Here is a 21,725-nt window from a genome sequence, read left to right on the forward strand (position 1 = left end):
TAAAGTACTAATCGTTATTTACGCAGAATTCTTGATCGTTGCCGTAAAAGTATGGTCACTATGAAATTGTTTCGTTGTGTTTTACCATTTGGTGGCTGTTTCTGCAAAAATATAATTGGTGAGTGTTTTATCAGATATTGCATGACCACCACCCGGCTTTCTTCCTGGCCGGGTTGACCCTCAGTAAAGCCGACCAGAGGAATTACAGAAACGCAGAGGGTGGAGCAAAGTTTATGGCAGGGGTTTAATGCATTCCATCAATATATCATCGTTATCAGTCGAAATATACACCTTACGTTGAGCTGGGGATACATATTAGTACTTACCTTTTTTTTTTTTTACATAAGTCTCGCATGTAATTAATTATCTTGACACTAAAGCTAAAGCTAAAGACTGAGAAGAGGAGGTGATTGATCATTGAACAAAAAGAAAGTGTGGCGTTGCAAATCTCTTGTGGAACTGATTTCCTATTTGAGAGTTTCCTCAACTAAGAGAATGTGTTTCAGACATGATAACAATCTGTCATTTCCTGAATCCCTACGTCTTCGTCATTGTTGTTGTCGTCATCTTCACTGTTGTCATCATCGTCATCATTTTCATCATCATCATCATTGTTATCTTTGTTGTTTTCACCATTACCATTATTTACTTTATACAACTGTTGTCTTAGAAATATCAAAATCAGCAGCTGGATTAATTATTACTCAAGCAGCTGGATTTTTTTCAGTCAATCAGAGTTTGTTTGCTGCACTGGTGCTGTCTTTGAATGTATGTCTTTTGGAAGAGAACAGTAATAATTCAAATAAATCAAGTGCAAATGGTATTTTAATATCTTTCATGTGATACAGGTAGAAGATCAATGATAACTGGTCCTTTAACAGGTGTCAGAGTCTTAGATATGACAAGGTATTTATTGTATAGTGCCATGTTGATAAATTATGACAGTGGTTAGGTCACAAGTAGTGTCTATAACTGCAAAAAATAATGGATGCTAATTTGCATTAATTTGTAAAGTACACATTTATTGAAATGAATAAATATAAAGCATACACTTAGTGTTCAGTTTTGCATTAGTAAGGGACTATGACCGATACATATTTTTGCTTAGAATTCTTGCTGGACCATTTACAACAATGCTTCTTGGAGATTTGGGTGCAGAAATTATAAAAGTTGAAAGACCAGGTATACTAATGATATATCTTTTAGAGATATCTCTTTAAAATGAATTATTATTGACATTTATGTTAAAGGAAGAATAACAAGCCAGGAAAATGCGTAGTATTAAGAATGTTTTTGAAATAACAATCATTTTCATTATCATTTCTGTTGACTTTAGGGCTTGGAGATGATACAAGATTATGGGCACCCCCATACTGTGGAGGTCAAAGCACATATTTTCTTGCCATCAACAGAAACAAAAAGGTGATTTATTAAATTATGTTAAACTTAAAACAAACATGATGGTGATTCCAGTAGTCAGTAGAGTAGTCAAGGATAAAGGAGGTGGAATGGATAAAGCCCAGGTGTGGCTTGTCATCACAGTTTGGTGTATAAATCACAGATTTTGGTTTCACTCAGGGTGTTCAGTATGAAACACCACTATGTTTAGATGTCAAGGTATGTTTTGGGAGTTTCTCTGAAAGAAATGATAACATAATGGTGCCATCATTGTTATGTCCAATGCATTTTAAGTGGTTATCTTTTTGGATTCAAATAAAGCTTGGGCCACCCCCTGGTCTCTTTTAGGTGTTTACTTCAAATTTTCCGAGCATTTTCCTAGCATCCCCAGCCTCAAATCACATAAGAGATAAAGCCATAACACAAACATTCCTGTGTGCTAAAGAAGAAACTTATCACAAACACTGTTAAATTTCTAACTGGAACCCCAAATTATATACCTCTGAGAACACAGCATCCCCCCCCCCCCCCCCCAAAAAAAAAGACTCCTGGACAAATGATATCACTCCCAAACTATGGGATCTGCTACTTCCTCATATGGTTATATTCGCTCCTGCTTAACAACAGTAGAGCACTTTTCGCCGATCGCCGTTATCCACTATGGAGAAAACAAGATTCAACTATTCAATGAAGAACATTCCTTTCCCGCCAAGAAACTCCTACCTCAAGAAACTCATCGAAAAGACCGAAAGTGTAATCAAGCGTATGCGTTGGAAAGCCTTCTTCTTCGAACAGAATAAAGATAAGAATAACACAGGACACTTTCTTTATATTGTACTGCACCCACGCAGTTTATACTCGTCCCCGTAATTTCTGTCTTCACACCTATTGTTTTCCAGTATAACTATCACTTATTGTAATGCAACTAGTCCAGCAATTAGCCTATTGTTTAATACCGTGTATATATATCTAGTTGATAGGAATGCTCATCATTAAATACTGTCTGATGAGTGCGTAAGCACGAAACTCGGAGTAACAGCAAATCTTGCCTCTTCGTTATTACTCATATTACTCATATCACTCCCAAACTACTATATTTTCCATTTTATGTCCAATAAGTTGCTGTTTCTTCCCTCCAGGACAGTGGAAACTATTTCACAACTAACAGTGTTTTTCTTTAAACCATTCTCAGAGCATTGCTATAAACATCAAGGATCCCAAAGGAGCAGAGCTAGTCAGGAAGGTACTTACAATGATAAAATTCTGAACTCGGTCTGTCATATTTTTTCTGTTCACCTCATCGCCAAAGTATTAATTCATTTATTTATTTTTAAAGTAAGCAGAAATTTGATTGTGTTTATTGTGAACTTAATTCTTTCCCTGCTTAAGAGATGTCAGAGTGATATTTAATAATTATTAGTGAAAGTAAAGATATTATTGTTGTTTTAAAGCTGATGATCAGTTTGCAAAGATACTCTCACAAGGCAGAATTTTATTTGACTGTTACTTAATGTGGACAAAACAATCAAAACCAAGCAGCCAGCCTCAAAGATACTTAACACAGTTCTCCATAAAATGCAGCTTTGGTCAATTTTATGATAACTGAAGAAATTTTTGTACACTTATTGGCTAATTTTCATTGTCAATAAGCAGACAGACACATAAGTTTACAATTTATGCGATGCGACAATGAGTGAGAGTGGGCAATTTGACAATTTGTTATAATTTTGTAAAATTCACTTTTTCATGCGTCTGTCCTGCTATTGACAATGAATTTTCTCATAACATTGTCAAAGTAGTCTGCTGATCCACTCAGCTATCGTCTCATAGATCCACAGCTACTTTGACAATGTTATGACAAAATTTATGATCAATAACAGGACAGACGCATGAAAAGCTGACGTCAATTTGTTAAATGTTTAGTGCATAGGACTTAAGCAGAGAGTTGCAATTACAGAAGCACAGCTCTGGCAAGATACTTTGTTTCCAGTGGCAGTATAGAGAATTGTTGGGGACCTGTTACGCTAAGGTGCTGTGTATCTGAGATTGAAGTTTTCCATGATGGGAGGGGTATGCTAGTCATACCTCTGATTGCATTATAACTTCTATGGAAACTGTGCTTGGAGCTTGACTTAAATGATGAAAATGAGGGCCTCTTGTGACCAAGATCAACCATTTAAAGATAGAAAGGGAACACTGGCCGAGGGTTGTAACATGAGAAGAATTGTAACAAGATAAACGTGTGGCATGCCCTGATCCCTTCTCTTCCATACCGCCCTTTGTGTACGACCTAACCCTAGGAGAAAATACCAGTTAAGAGCAAGATTCTATCTTAAGTGAATCTTTTTAATGTTCATCTCCTCAACAGCTTGCTACAAAGTGTGATATTTTAGTAGAAAACTACCTGCCAGGAAAACTTGACAAGCTGAATTTAGGATATGATCAGCTCAAAGCATCTGTGCCCTCCTTGATATATTGCTCCATAACAGGATATCGACCTGGGGGACCTTACGATCAGAGGCCTGGATATGATGTCATGGTGTCAGGTGTTGGTGGACTGATGTATATAACGGGCCCTGAGGTACCTCATCTAAATGCTCTTGATCATGTGATTTTCATGCTTCATATGAATTAATTGATATACCATATAAATACACCATATATTAACGTAATTTGACCAGTTGGTCCTCCTGGAGCAAAGATCAGTTTTGGTCTCTCAAGCTCCAGCTTTTTTTTAAATGGTGACATTGAGAAACTAAGGTCACAATTTTAATATTTCAAGTGTTGCATTAAGTACCCTGGGTGCCAGAGGTTCATTTTTCTTTCACAAGAAGTGGTGAACCCAGTATGATATGCAACAAACATCATGGCCACATGGAGTCGGTGCTTTGCCACTCATAGATCATGTGACAAAAAAAACCTCTAGGACCCATGTTGGGTCTAGAAAAGGTTATTTTTCATAACACACTAACAGGCTGCTTTCTAATCATTTTAGAATGGTATTCCATGCAAGGTTGGCATCGCAGTCACCGACTTAACAACAGGGTTATATGCGCAAGGAGCCATTATGGCTGCTCTTATACAGAGACAAACAACAGGGTTAGGACAGAAAATAGACTGCTCTTTACTGGCCTCACAGGTGTTTAATGTCGTCTGCTATTATCTTATAAATCATATTAATTGGCTAGTTTTCTATTTTAAAGTATATCTTAAAATTAACTAACAAACAATTTATTATCTCAAGGTTGTAAGTAGCATCTCTTTTTTGAAGGAAAAGAAAATGAGCTGTAAATATTATGGTTTTAGTGGTGTTTTTTTCACTCATTACATCCCCAACAGTGATCAGGTTCTAAGTACTCTGTACAATATCAATAGAAATCCTAGTACAAATATCACAAGAAAAAGCAAGTGATGACGAATTCCCTCAAGCTTCAATTTAAAGAAGGCTTATCCCAGATTTGTTTGTGAAACTTGTTGTGTCAGATAGCCATGTTAAGTCATGTTGGAAGTAGTTACCTCAATGCTGGGTTTGAGACAGGACGGTATGGTACCGCACATCACAGTATTGTCCCATATCAGGTGAGAATATAGGCATGCTTTACGTGCAGAGAGACAAAAACTAAAACACACCTGGCAAATGTACTTTTTCCTTAAAGGTCGAGACAGCAGCAAAAATGTAGAAATTTTCAAAAATAATACGACTTTTTTAATTTTCACAAACAAGTTAAGCTTAAGGAGTCTATGTACTTCAAGTGGGAAAAGCCTGACCTTAATCAACAGGTCAAACACATCAATTTGACGCTTTCCCTATAGCTGCACGCGCACGCGCATCTTTTTATTTCCGTTAACTTCGAAATTTATCTAGCCTATTGTTTTCCAACGCAATGTAACGTATGATTTGTAACAGGCACGTTTCAAATCACTGTAAACTTTCATAACCGTCACACTGACGATGACGGATGTACCGTCGAAGCATGTTTGTGAAAATTAAAAAAGTCGTATTATTTTTGAAAATATCTTGAGTTCTAATATCGTAATGGACCTAGTATTCCAAATTAAAATATGAAAAGCCTTTTCATCAGATTGGCGTCTTTTAATCACTTGCAAGCCTTGCTTTTAAAGTGCAAACTTGTTAGTTCTCCCAAAGCAGCAAAGATGAAAGAAATAGGTTACTGCAGACCTTCTAGAGGTGCCTTGGGAAAAATATTCATTCTGATAGTAAAATACAATAAAAATGCACACGATTTATTTCCGAACATGCACTTTGGTAGAAACGTTGATTAAATGTTCCTACCACAACGTTCTCCATAGTGTTGTAGTTATTTGAAACTGAATTGCCTTTAGACACTGTACTTGAACCTGAAAAATACGAGGGACGTACGTCTTTATTCTCAGTGTACTGTACGCGTAGGTCATCTGTTGTTCCTTAGGCTTTTAAAACTCAAGATGGATACGTCTTGGTTGGTGCTGGGAATGATGGCTTGTTTAAAAAACTTTGTAAAGTAAGTTGAATGTGTTTTTATTGGCTAATGGGGAAGGTAATACAGGTTGTTTTTCTTTCTCGCTCATCCTCTTGATAAAAATTAAACTCTTTGTGTTTTGTCCAAGAAAGAGCAAAATGCGATGCGCGAGATGCGCAAAATGACGCGTACTGTCTAATCACATTGTCCAATTACAAGCATGACAGACAGAAAGACAGACAGCCGATGAAAAATTGAAAGTTCTGCCGCTTATGGGGTCGAGCAAAAACATTTTAAATACACTTTCCTGTTTGAGCTCAAATTGAGCCTGTTGACAGCCAATCTGATTGGAATTCTTTTTATAGTTTTGGTTAAAAACTAATCGTTTTCTTTGGTTGTAGTTATTAGGTTTAGATCATTTGGCCGATGACCCGTTATACTCTTCAAATGCGGCGCGAGTTAAAAATCGCAAGGAATTACTTGCTATCCTAGAAAAAAGGTTGGTTAGTTTAATTGCACTTAACATAGGATCAACATAAAAACTCAGTAAACTGCGACTTTGAGTTGTGTTAATTTGTGCAAGTTGTAACCCCCCCCCCCCCCCCAAATTGTATCTTTGGGGATATGAATATTCCCTGGTGTATTGCTTCTGATCTACAAGGCTTCTAGAAAACATTATTAACCTTGCGATAGCGAAGCACTGATATCCGTTCGTGTTATATTTCCTCGTCGCAAGTTTTTATTTGGCGTATAAACAAAGGATCTTGTTAGCATTAGAACTGCGCGTGCATTCTTTGAGTTCGTCAAACAATCTTTCCCGGGGCCGTAGCCAGAAAAAATTACGACTGAGGCAATGTCCATGGTTCAATTCTCTTCCTAGGTATTTAGCGGTGTTTTACTTTCCCCCTTCGAAAAAGAAAAAAAAAAAAAAAAAACGAAAAAAATGACTGAGCCAAGTGCTTCGGTTTGCCTCATACTGGCTACGACGGCTACGGCCCTGTTTCCTTTTAGCAAGTGTGAGGAGGAGACGAGCTCCTGTGGAGCCTAATCAAAGTCCCGGGGGGGGGGGCTCCCATGTTAAAAGGTCAGAGATGCTCGTCGTCTCGCTCAGGAGTGATAATCACGGATTTTGGTCTCACTTAGGCTGTACAGCAAGAAAAGCCAATATTTTTAGCTGTCAAGATTCCTTGTTGGGTTGCACTGGATTAGCCTGCAGAACAGGCGGATTAGCGGGGAAGAGAGCGAAACGGATACACAAGCGCGGATTTTTTTCGTCTCGCGCTTCGCGCTCCGCGCTCGTGTATCGCGTCTCGCTCACTGCCCCGCTAATCCGCCTGTTCTGCAGGCTACACTGGATTAAGGCGGGGGTTAACATCAAGGCCATATTTTTGCTGGGTATTATGGTTTGAATGCAAATATCTCGTTCACGTTTCAAGCAGTGAAAAATCTCTCTGCTCATTTCACATAGCTACGTTTTGGGCTGTTTTGTAAATTTTTTGGTGATTTTTGGGTATATTTGGGGATAAATAGCTTTTCTCAAAGGATTAGAAAATTTATGGAAATAGGAAATTTTGAAGATTTGATGTTAGAAATTGGTAGACGTACACCAAACAGTTGTCCACCAACCCGGGGTGCCCTTTTGGGGGCAATCAACTGTCTGGTGGTGTTCCAAACCCCTTTTTATCCTTTTAATCCCTCTTTAAACTTCCTAAAATTTCACTTAAATTCATGGGTACACCCGCCTTAACTGATAAACGTCCTAGGACAAACGACCTGTAGCAGTTGTTAAGTTGCGATGCATTCTAGCTTTTTAGAAATTAAAACATGGATGAAAATACTAGTAAAGCTTAGTAATGAACATTTCTTTTCCATAAAAGTTTTCAACAGAGAACCACAAAGGACTGGACCGAGGCGTTTGATGATTCCGGCATCCCTCGTGGTCCAATTAACAACATAAAGCAAGTTTTCGACGATCCGCAGGTAAATCAATTTACAAACCCAAGATGTAAACTATGTTTCATGTTCTTTGCAGTACGCATTCTTACACGGGATATTCATTTCCAGGTAAAATACAAAGAAATGGTTCAGGAGTTGGAACACCCCACAGCAGGAAGGATACGAGTACCAGGTTACCACGCGAACTGTTCACGTGACAGTTCTCATTCGCTGCAGTTAGTTGTGCGTTCAAATAACAGCTGTGAAGGAGACCACTGACGTGACATACCACTTTACTTTATTATTTTCATTTTGTTATCCACAACTTTTCTTTATCACATTTATTTCGTTATCCACAGGTGATAATTCTTCAGACAAAAGTGGCCGGTGTTGTTTTGGTTTGCTCAGCATTTTTCGAGCTCCCTCCCCCCTCCCCCCACCCCCTTCCCACCACGCAGACAGTAAAACAAAGGCCTTTTATTGCCATTGGCACCAACCATTATCAGTTGGTTATGTTCATTGCTTTTTTTACGTGTGTGTCCTATAATTTAGGGAAAAATGCGTTTTCGGCAAGAGAAGATTTCTCTCATTTTCTCTAGGTTTTCGGATGGTTTGGTTAATGAACGTTTTTAACCGGCATCAAATTTATTTCAACCTGGTGATTTGCTTGAATTTTTCAGTACACCACTCCTTAAACCCTTTCGGTGTGAACGGTTGGTCAATGTTCAACGATCCTTTCGACCAAATCAACCGAAAATTCTTTTTCCCCCAAAAACCCGAAAAATCTTAACCACGGCCCAGCAGTTTTCAAAACGGTTTGGATAGTGTCCTATTAGGATTCTTTACCAAATTAACGAAACCCGTTATGGTCGAAATTGGTTGGTGCCAAAGTACGGTCTCCCGCGCAACATCTCAAGGGCCTTGTTTAATGCCCATTTTCTCATGAATAGTATCAGCTCCTTTACATAAGGCTCATATGAAGAGGTCCGGTCCATAACAACCAAGCTACTGCAGTAGGCTCGGTGACGTCACTCACGTGACTTTTCCCGCCCTTGCTACTGGTTGCATGTTTCCCCCCACATGCTACCGGTTAGATTCGTTTGCTCGCTACACTTTTTTTGTGCTCTACCGATTTAAAACTGACATATTTTTCTGTTGAGACATTCTGACTTGTCTTATCTGTTTTCAGGGCCCGCTGTGGAATATGACGGCCAAACATGTCAAGGCGTGCCCAGTGCCCCTCCTATGTTAGGTCAACATACAACAGAAATTCTAACAGATATGTTACAATACAGTGACAAGGAAATTTATAATCTTGAGCGAGATGGAGTCATAGAATCTTACACAAAAAATTAATTCCAATAAGCTAGAGCTATATAAAGGTTGTAAAACAGTTTTAATGAATTAGACACGAGCTGTGTCACAATATCAGTAAGAGAGACCTTTAGATTGAACCAGGAGTACGAGATTGAGTATCAGTGCGATTTTTGAATTTCATACCAGTGACATTTCCAGAGCCCTCTCTCCTCAAGTTGGATTCAGTTAGAGAGAGTAGCTCATGGGATGAGATGGGTATGTGATGTGATAATGAAGCCTGCAAACTAGAATTGAAAACTTGTATTTGTACTAGATCTCGTGCTCAAATCTTAAGTCTCCTAATTTTTATGTTTTGTGGTCCAAATTAGCGTACATTTTATTATTTCAAACTCCGTCTGTTAAGAAATTTCTTGCTGCGGTGTTCGCTGCTACTCGGTCGACTTTATGGTTATTTGTGATCAGGCTTTGCCTGTTGTTTAATGTCTTTCTTTTAGTTTCCAGACTTCTCGCCCTATTAAGCGCAGTTTATAGGCTCGTGGCCTCTTGGACTTCTCTGCGACCTCCTCAAGTACTATTAAAAGAATTCTCATTTCCTTCCTGAATGAATATCTGCTATCTAAAGTCGTCCACGTGGATGCTTAGTGGGACCTCTGGTCGTCGAGCTCGCTTTTCTTTTTTCCTAGGAGATGAAACAAATTAAAAACGAAACTTTGAGGACAGCGTTCACGTCTTAGGTTGAAATGTTGGTAAATTTGTCGCTAGCAACATTGCACACATCTCTCTCTTTTGGTATTTTTAGCCTTTTCAATTATCACACCCCGAGAACAAACTTTTGATTACATGTACCTAAGCTTTTTCTCTTCCTCTTCTCTCCGAAGTTTCTGTTTTCCTTCGTCATCAGCTGGTGTACTGAAATCATCTCTGTCTTCAGCATCGAACAGGCATTCCTTTATAAAATAATAAATAACTAAATAAACATCACAAACTCATCAACATGAAAGACAGAGAGAATCCAGAGGAAAATAGAAAATAATCTTGCGATCTTATATATGCAGCTTCGTACGGATGTACCCTAAATAAAATCTATGAAAACCTTGTGAAACTTGCGCTAAATTTAATTTCTTTCTACTGTGGATAACGCTTTTTAATCATTACATCGTTTCGTAGTTTCATTACTAGCTGCTATTTTGATATTCTTACGATTTGCACATGATTCTACGACTTCTATTCCGGTACTGTTGCCTCTAAAGTTGGTGTTGGAAAGTCGTATGCAGGGTTAGCAATGTTTGGCAAATGCGAAACAGCTCTTTAATTTGCCAACATCCCACTCCTGACAACCCAACAACTGATTACCTTCACACCAAGGATGTCCCCGTCTTGAAGATGAAAAGGAGATTGCCGTAAATTGATTTTCTTTTTCCCACCTTTACGTTTACCCTGTGGAAAAAAGAAACTTTCACCACATTTCCAAACACCGAGAAGAGAGCTGTTTGAAATTGTGGTCAAACACTGTCTCCAGTGTTTGATATATCTTCTCGATCAAGACTAAAACTAAGGATATCCAAACACCGTCACGGTCATGATTTCCTTTGTTTAAACTTGATGAATTATTAACAACTTTGGAAAGTAGTTTTTAATTTCACTGCTTAGCGAAACCTTCAATGCAACATCCTTATAACGGAACAAGATCAGCGCGACAAAGAATGTTCTTTCCCATTTTAAAATGTAAGCTGCTACAACTTAGTTTAACTTACTACTATTGATGAACTATTTTATCTGAAAGAGGTCTCAACAAAATAACCATTGAACGAAAAAAACAATGCCGGCATCCAACAACAGTGAATTACCTGCTTTTGGGGTGTGTCTCTAATAACCATCCACTCGTACTTGGCTCTGAAGTACTTAGCCACATGAAGTCGATCAAGAGGTATATTACAAACTTTGGCTACAAACTGACGTAAAGACGCAGGCGAGGCACCATCAGACGGCTCAAAGATCACCTGACAAGAACACAATAAATGAATCACTCCAAGTCACTAGCGCAAGTTGCAATGCGGTGTGGGTTCTCGTTCCCATTGTCTGAGTTCACGTGTACTACACGTGGACTGAAAGTATGGGCAAATTTAAAAACGCAAGGTTTGGGTCTTGCTGTTTGGCGGTAAGGTAATTGCCGACCACTGATCTGCAAATATATTTACATGTAATATTTTAAGGCATCTGCATCTTGGCCTAAAGTTAATACATGGCACGAGAATTGTTCACGAATAAAGACAATTTCGTACACGCAAATCGCACTTTCGCTCGAATCAATTTGTAGTCCTAAGAAGCTGGCTTGGCCTCTATCCTATCTTTCTGTCACACAACACTACGCTCTAGCGTTGCGTGACAGAGAGAGGGCCAGACCTGGACTATCCTACCTCTTGTTCGTCGTAGTAACGTCTCTCTTCTGGCATTCGTCTTTTTAATTTTAACAGAACTGCAGAAAGACTGACAAACGATTACAGTATCAGTAGCGATCACTTAACTGATCCTTAAGTCGTTAACATACTCATAACATCAGTCATGAGAAATTAGTAGTGCATCAAGACAATAGTCGGTTGATAAATGTCTTTATTCTCATCACATTGTATTGATGTTTTAACGAGAAATTAGACTTTGATCATTTTAAGACACTGAAACCGGGATTAAAAGGAAGGACAGTATTTTTTCTCATGTACCTTAAATCCTCTTCGTGTTGAAGAATGCACACACAAAGTTGAGTAGAGGAGGTCAGTTTTAGCTGCCTGCAAAAAAAAGAAGCCGTGTTTCACGACAATGGAAACCTAGAGTAAGCGGGCACTCAGTCATGACCACACCCACAGACAAACGATAGGCATTCCTCTCCTAAGCCGATTAATTTGTAAGTAAGCAAATGAGGACGAACTAGCTCTGTTACACTTTGGAATCGCATTCGTAGGCCCATACACCAGAGTTATATACCAACTCGAATAATGTTTGATATTTGCTAGGCCAAAGTTTCGGTTCGTTTATTGGATGAAATGCTTGGCTAACTTTCCTCATTAATTTCAAAACAGAGAAATACTGAAAGAATAAAACGAGAAAAGCGAACCTTAAAGTTTGATTAATTCCTCTAAGAACTCTTGTCAGCTGATTGTCGACGACTTCCTGAAGTCTGATAAATCCAGGTGTGGGGATCACGTGAGCTGATAACTGCGAAAAAATGTCAAATTAAAAGAGGCTAACTTAACACGCGATTATATTTTTGCACAGGTTGAGCCGTTAAATTCAGGCTGTCATTATTGTACTGATTCCACTGTTCTACAATTGATAAACCCAGTTGGTTTAAAAACACTGACGCGTGAGTAAGGTTTAGGAATGGCAAAAGGCGAATGAGTCGAGTTCCACAACTGACGCAATGTTACCTCATTCGAGAACCACTGCCGGTTATCGTACATCCTCGTGCAAGTTCCCGAAGTGTTTCCGATTCGTGTTGTCCAATCAGCAATGGCAAGAGCACTCCAAAAGCTGTGACGTCGCTTGTCACTATTACGGCACGTGATGTTTTAAATTAGAAACAACAACCGAATACTGCGGGCTCATTGTACTACAGATCAAGGGAAATGACAAAGCGATACAAAACACGACTGTTGTTGTCATAGTGTTAAACATAGTGGACTTCGGATCAAGCTGTCCGATCTCGGGTTGTACTGTTGTGTTCTTGGGTAAGACACTTTGCTCTCACATTGTCCACTTTGATACTAACCTGAGGTAAGAGGCTAATCTGCAGCTTTAGATCATACAGCGAGGCTTCTTGGGATATCTCTACATCTTCCACTGGCGCCCATGAGTCGCGCCCCTAATGAATGCGAAAACACGTAATCTATATAACGCCTTGCTGTTCCTTCTGAATAGACCATTTTCGTATTCTCGGTAATGGACTGGAACTAGCTTGCATGTGAGGCTAATGCGGGGAGTTTTTTCAAATGCAAATGACATTAATCTCTTTTTCATGATATTCCTCCGTATGAGCCTCCATTGCAAGCTAGTTCCAGTCCAATACCGAGAATACGAAAATGGCCTGCTGAGACTTTCTCTCACCTCAGAGTTGTCGACATTTTTTGAAGTCTCTATTGAAGATGACCCAAGAAGACCTTAAAGTCGAAAAAAACAAAAGAGGGAGAAAATGGAATTACGTGAGGTTGACCGACCCTGTAAGTTTGAAAACAGTGGCTCGGGCTTCCGTGGCATGAGGCGACAAGCAGTATTTCTACTCCTCCCTGAATGGAATGCCAGTCCATTGCAGGGTTCCCCCCCCCCCCCCCCCCACCCCGCTCCTCAGCATTAATTTCGCCGGTACTTGTCGTTTATGATGCTGCTAGCGTCACAAACATCTGGTCGGTATCAAGAGATTTTAATAATCTCTTGTCGGTATCTATTGGTACACTTGGGTGGAGAGAGACACTGAGAGTAAAGTGACCAGGACCCAGGCTACAACTCGAACTCAGATCGCTCCATCCAGAACTCACCGCACTAACCAACAGGACTTTGCGTCTCAAACTAAGGCAAAAAGAGCAAAAAAATAATTAGGTCCACTGACCTTGTATACCCGATGTAATCCAGGTGAGAACGCCTTCAGAACTTGATTCTTTCGCTTTTGTTTGCCACAATGAAAGACGAAGAAATCCCTACGAGAAAGAAAAAGAAAAGCGCCAAAACCCTGTCAAACTGTACATCACAAGGGCCCTATTGTGTACATTAAATAAGACTGAAGAAGTCTTTTGTTAAATGTTTCAAGGTTGATTACCTTTGGGGGAAGTCGTCCCTCTTCAATAATAAGAGTGTCGCCATTTTTAATGTTTTCACTCTCCAGCGTCGCGTCCTATGAGACAAAATGGAATGTAATCGAACAAGATTAAAGATTTTTTTGATAAAATGACATAGTCGGTATTCACCTCATTGTCCAAAGCGTCGGTCGGTTCTCCAATCCAATTGGTTTTCCTCAAGTGCCACGTCAGTCCTGTCAAAATAATAACCAATCATGACACGAGAACGATAGTGATACAAAACCAAGCCAATAGCGATACAGAACACAGCCCTTCTGCTCCTTACATGACACCAGCACGTCAAGGTCACTCATTAGCACATACAACCGTGACTTCTAAAAAGACTGAAATAAGTAAACAACAATCCAAACAAACAAACGACCAGTGATACAGAACACAACACTTGAATGTCAGTTATGTCTGCAAACCAACACACTTTGTTACGTGGAGGAAAAAAAGAAGTAAACTGTTAACAACCCTCAAGGAAGGTTTTAAACAATTGCACACTCTCTAATTGGAATAGAGTGCAGTACATTGTACCTTGTAGCTTGGAAGTCTCCAACAACAATTGTAAACACTGAAAAAAGCAAATGAAAATTATTACTACATCTCAAAAATAAATCAATAAAGCCGTACTTGAACAGTGTTATCTTACATCTTATTATACGCAAATCAAGCCAGTGTCCACTGAAGAAATAATTTCTAGTCGTTTTCCTTCATGCTTGATTCCTTTTCAATTCTCCTCACCTGTCCGCTACACGATGTACTGAGATTCATTAAACTAAAACATTCTTATCAAGCACAAGACTTACCTGACGAACAGTGCACTTTTTATCAATAATTTGTTCGAGTTCTTGTCTGCTGTTGGTTGAGGACTTGACATAACACCGGATCATGATTTCTCCTTGCAAAAGAGGATTTCCCTTTTCTAAAACAAGCTTGTGACCATCGTTCAGCCAAGACTCGTCCACGGTTTCGTGTTCATATACTGCAGCGCCAAGTTAAAAAATAAAAATAAATAAACTATAGTATTTAGACAGAAAGCCACATCAGCCTTAGCTGGTTTTCATGCAGGCCCTATATCCTGGTCGAATTGGAATTTGGAGTGTTGGTTTTTGTGGAGGGAGGAAAACCGGAGAACCCGGAGAAAAACCGTTGGAGCAAGGCAAGAACCATCAACAAACTTAACCCACATATGGCACCGGGCCGGAATCGAACCGGAGTCTCCTTAGTGGGAAGCGAGCGCTGTCACCACTGCACCATCCCTGCTCACTTAAACAAGGACTGAAGAAAAAACCTCAAACAAAACTGGGCTTATGATTACAAAGCTAATTCCATCTAAACATGTGAAAGATTGCTGATTTCAACTATATGCAACAGCTCAGAATGTTTAATGTTGTGTCTATAACTGATAAAAGAACAGCTGAGCTGACAGACTCAGTAACCTTCCCGTCGAAAACGAACTTAAATTACAAAAAGCTCTAACATCAAATTGAAAGTGAAGTGACGGATGACGTTTCATCCCAGGATGTCGTAATTTGATTACAGCTACCAGAATTCATTTCGTTTGCCCTTTATTATATACATTTTGAAGCCGTAGCGAGGTTTAAGTAATAATAAATTAGAATCCTTTACTTTTCCTGTTTCTCATGCTGGTAGTTGTAGGCAAATGACGCCCTATATACTGACTTACACGGAGGACTAAGACCTTGACAATCATCATCCACCCGTAAACGACAAGCAAATTCTACGATAAAAGAAAAAATACCAATATATGATATAAGTGAAGGTAATTTAAATGAGGGGTTTATGCGGCAGACTGTTTAGAGCGGTTGTCAGTTGAGTGTGGAAAGTAATCAGGCGATTGCTTCGGTTTTGATTTTGGTTTTACTACGGTTTGAGACTGGCTGAGTAGTCTAATTGGCAAGTAATTTGAAAACTCCTCTCTACTATCGTCTAACAATATCATTCAACATTCTGTGTTTCCAGAAATTCTGTACGCCGGCACTGGTTCATCGTCACTTTATTTAACTTCGGAAACAGACTTCACCTGGTCAGCCCCTTGGCTAAGAAGAATGGCTTAATTGCCTAGGCAAAACACTGAGTGTTAACGACATTTTTATAGCCTCACGAATCCAAAGCTGCCGTTACGAATCTCAGTCTTGTCAAGTAATATCACCCAATGTCGACAACATGGCAATGATCATCACTATCTCAACAGTCTAACTGTTTATTTCAAAGTATCATAACCTTGCATGGTCTGAAAGCCTGCATGTGACAGCACTTGGGCCTTGAGATCCCCAATGGTCTGAAAAAAGTAAGCAATGTAACACTAAGTTGTCGTAAGGTAGGATGTATGTCGTGACTGATTCCTGGACATTAATCTAGCCACTTTGCCAAGATAGAACCGTTCGCAGGTGACTTCGAGGGCGGTGGGAATGCCTGAGCCCGTACGTTCGTCAGAGGAGTTGCCAATCAATGGGTGACAACATTCTTACAATTGGTAACACTTGGTTTCTGAATGGTTAGCAAGAAGTGACTGTTTATAGAGATTTTAACTTAAGACAGCAGCCTTACTGAAGGACGCTACTTGGATGACCAGGCTTGGCCAGACGGCTTGTTCTCAATGGGCTAGACGGTGAGCCGTGAACATAACACATTTAGAAGACGGGTACGATCCATGCCTTTAGAAGTCGACCACTTTATTACCTGCTCTTTGTGAATTTTGACAGGATAAACTGGCCAACAGTTGCTTCTGTCATTGTGACTCTGTTCCTCGGACTCTGCCGCCTGTATCAGTAAAAGCAGCGAGATATCACACGAGCGTTCATCTACTTTTTTTGTAGAAACACACACGTTAACTGCTGACTGTTCTGACATAAGAATGCTACTCACCAAACACTTACACTCAACCACAAACGACATCATGCTGGAATGTTTCTCATTCTCTTGAGAAGCCAAACTAGGTATTAAGCTTCCATTTACGACACTGGATCTAAACACCAAGAGATAAAAGAGTAACACGATAATACTTACTAACGAGCACTTAAGAAAACTGAAAGAAAAGCGTAACAGGATGCGAGAAGACGACGAAACTGTACTTACTGCATTTGAACTGCTTTCTCGGCAACCAGAAGGTCGCCATCTTGAAGGCCGACCTCGTTTATTGTGTGGCCATCCTAAGGAAAAAAAAAAATTATCATTTAAACAATTGCTCCTCACACACAACGACATGTCGACACCCACGCAAAGCAAAAACAGGGTGTTGAAAAACTTTACCTGAAAAGAGTTCAGTGGTACAACCTCACTGGTTTTACCTGTAAAAATAAAATAATGACAAGGACAAGAAAAGGACAAGAAAAGGACATTAGAGTTTACATTAATCAGGCTCATGACAAAGAAAAATATGTTCTTGGTTTCAAACTAGAATTACGATCTTTTTATAACTAGATAATTATGATATCCAAACTTCTATTTACCTTTTGACTTCACCCAGCTGAGGAGCAGATCTTGATCATCAATTCCAACAGAGTTGCACAACATAATCTGACATGAAAGGTAACAGATGTGCTTTTATTATACTGCTTTAACACTTTAATGAGCATGATTAACAACTATACAATTTCTAGTTATCAATACAAAACATTAAGTCAAATTATTCTCATAGTTCTTACTTATGATCTGTTGAAGGACAGACGTATAGATGAAGTCATTAACATTTTTTTTGGTTTCTTTATGATATAAAAGAGATAGGTGAAATCATCAGCATCGCATCCTGCAAACCTTCATCTCTCCAACTGTCGTGTCCTTTCTAAAATGTTTCTGAATCTCAACAGCTTCTTGATCTCGCGACAATGAATATTTTATGTTCAATAGAACTGGTGCAGTGTCTTCTCCTGGATAGAGCTTGCATCCATCCACCTACAGCCAATGAAACCAACAGCAATCTTACAACCATGACATTAGACGTCATTTTCAGCAGCAATACACTAGTAGTTTCAAAGCTCTTGGTGTCCTTTCATGGAGCGAACTCTAGTTGAGAAACCGCTACGAAAAGGCTTGATAGAAATGTGTTATGTTCTCGTCGGTGTATCTATAAAAGCTTGAGGGTGCAGTAAAATTATCATTTTCACAGATGTTGTTTCAGTCTAATTTGTGTTTGAGGGCGCAAATTTACTTTAGCTTTGTTTCAGCTAAGTGCCCGAATTTTTTGTCCCAAATTTGTCTGAAGTGAGACAAAAAGTGTCCGAATATTAATTGTCCGAAATAAAACGTCCGAATTTTTTGCAAGTACTGTATTTACCATTGTTGTAATCGTTAGCTATTACTTTTCATCTATTACTTGTTATTTTGGTTTTTTTATCTGCACACAATCCACAATACTCCTTGTCACTCTGTGCACTGCTGACTAAATGTTTCTTTCACAAGGCATAACCAACAAACAGCGAATCAAGAAATTTGATTTGATATGTCACTTGAAGCTCTGAGAACGAATTAACTGACTCGTACCTCCTTTCCATTCCACAAAAATACGTCTGTACCCCCACTAACTCCACTTTGTAGGAGAGACTTTTCAGGATGCCCTGCGGTGAAGTAGTAAAGTGTAAAGGGAACTGAAAACAAAAAACAAAACAGGAAACAAAACATGTCACTAAGAACATGAAACACTGAGTCAAGACTCACGTGTCAATTCTTCAAAAAGATGGAGGCCTGATGGCAATCGCCTTGCAATATGAAGAGTTTTACATTCCACATTGTCTCCGAGTGTGTCCAGCTAAAAAGAAACAGAAATAGTCCAGAAACAATCAGGTAAAGACTGGTTGTTGGTAGTAGTATAGCAGGGGCCGGATTAACCACTTTTTTGTGCTGGTGTCTTATTGATGTGTACAGGAGCACATTACATTAGATGACGTCATTCGGATAGTGTTGCTGTCTTATGAATAAAAGGCAGTGCATCTAAATATCTAAAAACTGGTTGTTGGTAGTAGTATAGCAGGGACCAAATTAACCTCATTTTATGCTGCTATCTTATTGATGTGTGTAGGAGCACATTACATTAGATGATTTCATCGGGGTAGTGTGGTTGTCCCATGAATAAAAGGCAATGCATTTATCCATCACACAATACAGGCATCAGTATATGATTTCCTCTGCATGCTCTATTGGTGGTTGTGGTAATATGGTATTGACTGAGCACAATATCAGCCCTACATAGGCATGAGGCTCCCGACACTGGCATTGGCATTACTACTGAGTTACTAGAACACAGCAACTATATACCTGCTATTCAAGAACAATAATATCAGCAGTAAAAATTTATTTGATAAGATCTGTAAGATAGTACCGGTAGCTTGCGTAATTACATAGATATTATGAATTGACTTCGAATATAATAAAAAAGAATTCAGACTGATGTATTTATTGCAGAATACCATGAAACTCTCTTTATGTAATGGAAAAACATGATGATCACTACAGGCCAACTAAATCCACCTCATTTATGAGAAGAAGACACTTAACTATGACGTCAATGAACTTAATGTATTTCTGCGCACATTGACTTGATACTGAGAAGCATACTTTAAAAACATTCGCAGCTACTTAATACAGCATAACCAAATGACCAAATTGCCTAATGCATATTGCTTAGATTGTGGGATAAGACTAGCAGTAGTGCTGATAGAAATACTCAAATGATATATCATCCGGTTTGACCGTTTCAGGATCATAAACGTGAAATCACAAGCTCTGAAAGACGATGTTGGTAGACATTGCTCTTTACCTTGAAAATAGTTTGCAGAAGATCAGTGACAGAATTTCTCCTGTCCAATGATATGACCAGTGGCTCAGTCGAAATTACCTAGTAAAACAAAATGATTCAATTTTTAAAAACAAAAAAAAAAAACATGCAAGTCAGATTGGCTTTTCAAAGATAACAAGAGGCGTCTGTGCTAATCCTTGTTAACTGTTACCATGAATTTCTTTCAAATTACTTTTTAAATTTTAGTGGTACATTAAGAAAATATATATTCTACACGATTATTGTTGTTTCATGACGGTTATAATAACAATGTAGATGTAATGTTTACCTGTTTAAGCATAAGTATGCCGTCTGTCACTGTATAGTGGCTGCCAAAAAGTACACTGACAGATATTTGATTTAGATGGACATCATAGTTTTCCCTACACAGAATTTGGAAATGTACTAAGTAATTGCAAGTTAAATTTATTTAGTATTTTTATCTCTGATGGTGTTTGTTATGCAGCCTCTTTATATTTTCTTTTAATTACTTTGGAAGTTGATTGCATTTTGCATACAAACATGGCACACCATGCACATTAAAAACATCAGTCCATAGGCTAGACATGCTCATTAACTTTGTCTTGCATTAAGGAGCACTGGGGTTTACTGGGAATAGCAATAAATAGGAATCAAAATACTTTCATTGGTTATCCTTTTAATTATGAAACCACTGCAATGAGAAACTGAGAATAGCTGCTTTTATATCACTTTAAACTAAAACTTACCGTTGCTTTGTTAGATCTTTGTTCATTTCCTCAACTTCTTTTCTTAAGACAGCAGGGACTGAGAGAACTGTAGAATGATATAAAATTTAACAAACTCAACAACTAAAAAGAAAACAGTTAATAATAGCACAAATTTTTAACTGCAGTGGTGTCTTACTTGGATCATTCTTAGAAAAGACCATGTTTTTCCTTCTGTAGAATAGCATGTAAGCACTCTCCTTTCCAGCAAACTGATTTTGGAGATCCTTCTCATGAATACAGGATATTCTTGAATCATTCACATCAAACCAACAATGTTCTGGTTCAGGCCAATTTTCTCTTTAAGGAAATTATAGTGAAATTATGTTTAGTCAACTAGCTATGAATTTAGTGCAAATTTGAAGCAAATGGGAATCAAAAGCATACCGTTCCATCAGGGATTGACTGCTCCTTCCATCAGAATCATTTCCAAGTGAACTTGGCTCTTCCTGTTTTGGTACTGAAATTGATTGTGATTTACCAGAATCTTTTTCACTGCCGCTATGCAGTGAAACCCATCCGGAGACATCACTAAATCGGAAAACATCTGAGTGTTTCTTGAAAAACTGAAAATAAATTTTTGATATATTAAATGGTCTGTTCTATGGGAGAGTGCTAGTGTAAGGCTGGAGAAGGAGAAAAAGGGCTTTCTTTGCTAGTGCTCTATCATCCACTGTTTTACACTCCCACATGGTTCATACAATGCAATGAAGAACCACTGAGAAAGTAAGAGTGGCTGTCACTTCTCCTGCATTGAAACATTTGGTGTGCTCTACCTTAATTAGTGAAGCAGATCTTACACATTTATGTCTGCTAAGAATCATATATATGTACAATAATACACATGTATGCATTCTGTAAGTAAATAGTAATCTTACCTTACTTTAATTCTAGATTACTCATTCAAGTTAGGTAGTAAGTTAAGGTGAAAGCTCACTACAACACAATGTACCTTGCTAGTTATAGGCACAGTAGTAAAAAATAAAGTACCTTTGTCAGTGGTCCATACTGACTTTTGAATCGCTTATTCCAAGAGGTTCCTGTTTCTTTTGACATGCACTAAACCAGAAATAAACTGGTATGTCAAAATATGAACCGCTAGTGGCTGAAACATTTTTAATAACATTATAGTAAGTATATTATCTTGATTTTTCTCCTTACAGCAATCACTTTTAGCTGTTTAAGGAACTGCTGGGCATTGAAAGTCAGCAACTGCTACTGATTGAGATGTTCCAGAGGACATTTC

The 21,725-nt window shown here is 38.6% G+C and overlaps 2 protein-coding genes across 3 annotated transcripts in view; one reads left to right on the top strand and one right to left on the bottom strand.

Moving 5' to 3' along the window:
- Positions 1–10,212, top strand: LOC110047830 (succinyl-CoA:glutarate CoA-transferase-like). Its single transcript, XM_089283984.1, has 13 exons — positions 1–118; positions 849–906; positions 1,109–1,182; positions 1,337–1,422; positions 2,591–2,641; positions 3,767–3,979; positions 4,394–4,537; positions 4,882–4,977; positions 5,829–5,900; positions 6,260–6,357; positions 7,736–7,838; positions 7,923–7,986; positions 8,983–10,212. The coding sequence occupies exons 1-13, from the start codon at positions 52–54 to the stop codon at positions 9,147–9,149; spliced, it is 1,293 nt and encodes a 430-aa protein (XP_089140110.1). The 5' UTR covers positions 1–51; the 3' UTR covers positions 9,150–10,212.
- The window catches only part of LOC110047828 (ubiquitin carboxyl-terminal hydrolase 40-like), a 21,598-nt gene continuing 7,947 nt past the window's right edge, over positions 8,075–21,725 (bottom strand). For both annotated transcript variants that reach the window (XM_089283982.1, XM_089283983.1), the window contains 30 exons: positions 21,470–21,538; positions 20,867–21,045; positions 20,619–20,779; positions 20,462–20,528; positions 20,023–20,116; positions 19,716–19,793; positions 18,617–18,707; positions 18,443–18,516; positions 17,717–17,854; positions 17,413–17,479; positions 17,213–17,250; positions 17,039–17,112; positions 16,829–16,928; positions 16,643–16,723; positions 16,184–16,241; positions 15,627–15,680; positions 14,746–14,921; positions 14,474–14,510; positions 14,063–14,127; positions 13,915–13,989; positions 13,708–13,795; positions 13,209–13,261; positions 12,874–12,966; positions 12,220–12,320; positions 11,828–11,893; positions 11,528–11,597; positions 10,958–11,110; positions 10,464–10,547; positions 9,957–10,057; positions 8,075–9,789 (listed from right to left, as the gene is read on the bottom strand). In XM_089283982.1, coding sequence (XP_089140108.1) covers positions 9,723–9,789; positions 9,957–10,057; positions 10,464–10,547; positions 10,958–11,110; positions 11,528–11,597; positions 11,828–11,893; positions 12,220–12,320; positions 12,874–12,966; positions 13,209–13,261; positions 13,708–13,795; positions 13,915–13,989; positions 14,063–14,127; positions 14,474–14,510; positions 14,746–14,921; positions 15,627–15,680; positions 16,184–16,241; positions 16,643–16,723; positions 16,829–16,928; positions 17,039–17,112; positions 17,213–17,250; positions 17,413–17,479; positions 17,717–17,854; positions 18,443–18,516; positions 18,617–18,707; positions 19,716–19,793; positions 20,023–20,116; positions 20,462–20,528; positions 20,619–20,779; positions 20,867–21,045; positions 21,470–21,538 — 2,652 coding nt within the window. In that variant the 3' untranslated portion in view covers positions 8,075–9,722. The remainder of the gene's footprint in view (positions 9,790–9,956; positions 10,058–10,463; positions 10,548–10,957; positions 11,111–11,527; positions 11,598–11,827; positions 11,894–12,219; positions 12,321–12,873; positions 12,967–13,208; positions 13,262–13,707; positions 13,796–13,914; positions 13,990–14,062; positions 14,128–14,473; positions 14,511–14,745; positions 14,922–15,626; positions 15,681–16,183; positions 16,242–16,642; positions 16,724–16,828; positions 16,929–17,038; positions 17,113–17,212; positions 17,251–17,412; positions 17,480–17,716; positions 17,855–18,442; positions 18,517–18,616; positions 18,708–19,715; positions 19,794–20,022; positions 20,117–20,461; positions 20,529–20,618; positions 20,780–20,866; positions 21,046–21,469; positions 21,539–21,725) is intronic.

This window comes from Orbicella faveolata, unplaced genomic scaffold (genome assembly GCF_042242905.1).
Source record: "Orbicella faveolata isolate gen_17 unplaced genomic scaffold, um_ofav_v1 contig_13, whole genome shotgun sequence".
NCBI classification, from domain to species: domain Eukaryota; kingdom Metazoa; phylum Cnidaria; class Anthozoa; order Scleractinia; family Merulinidae; genus Orbicella; species Orbicella faveolata.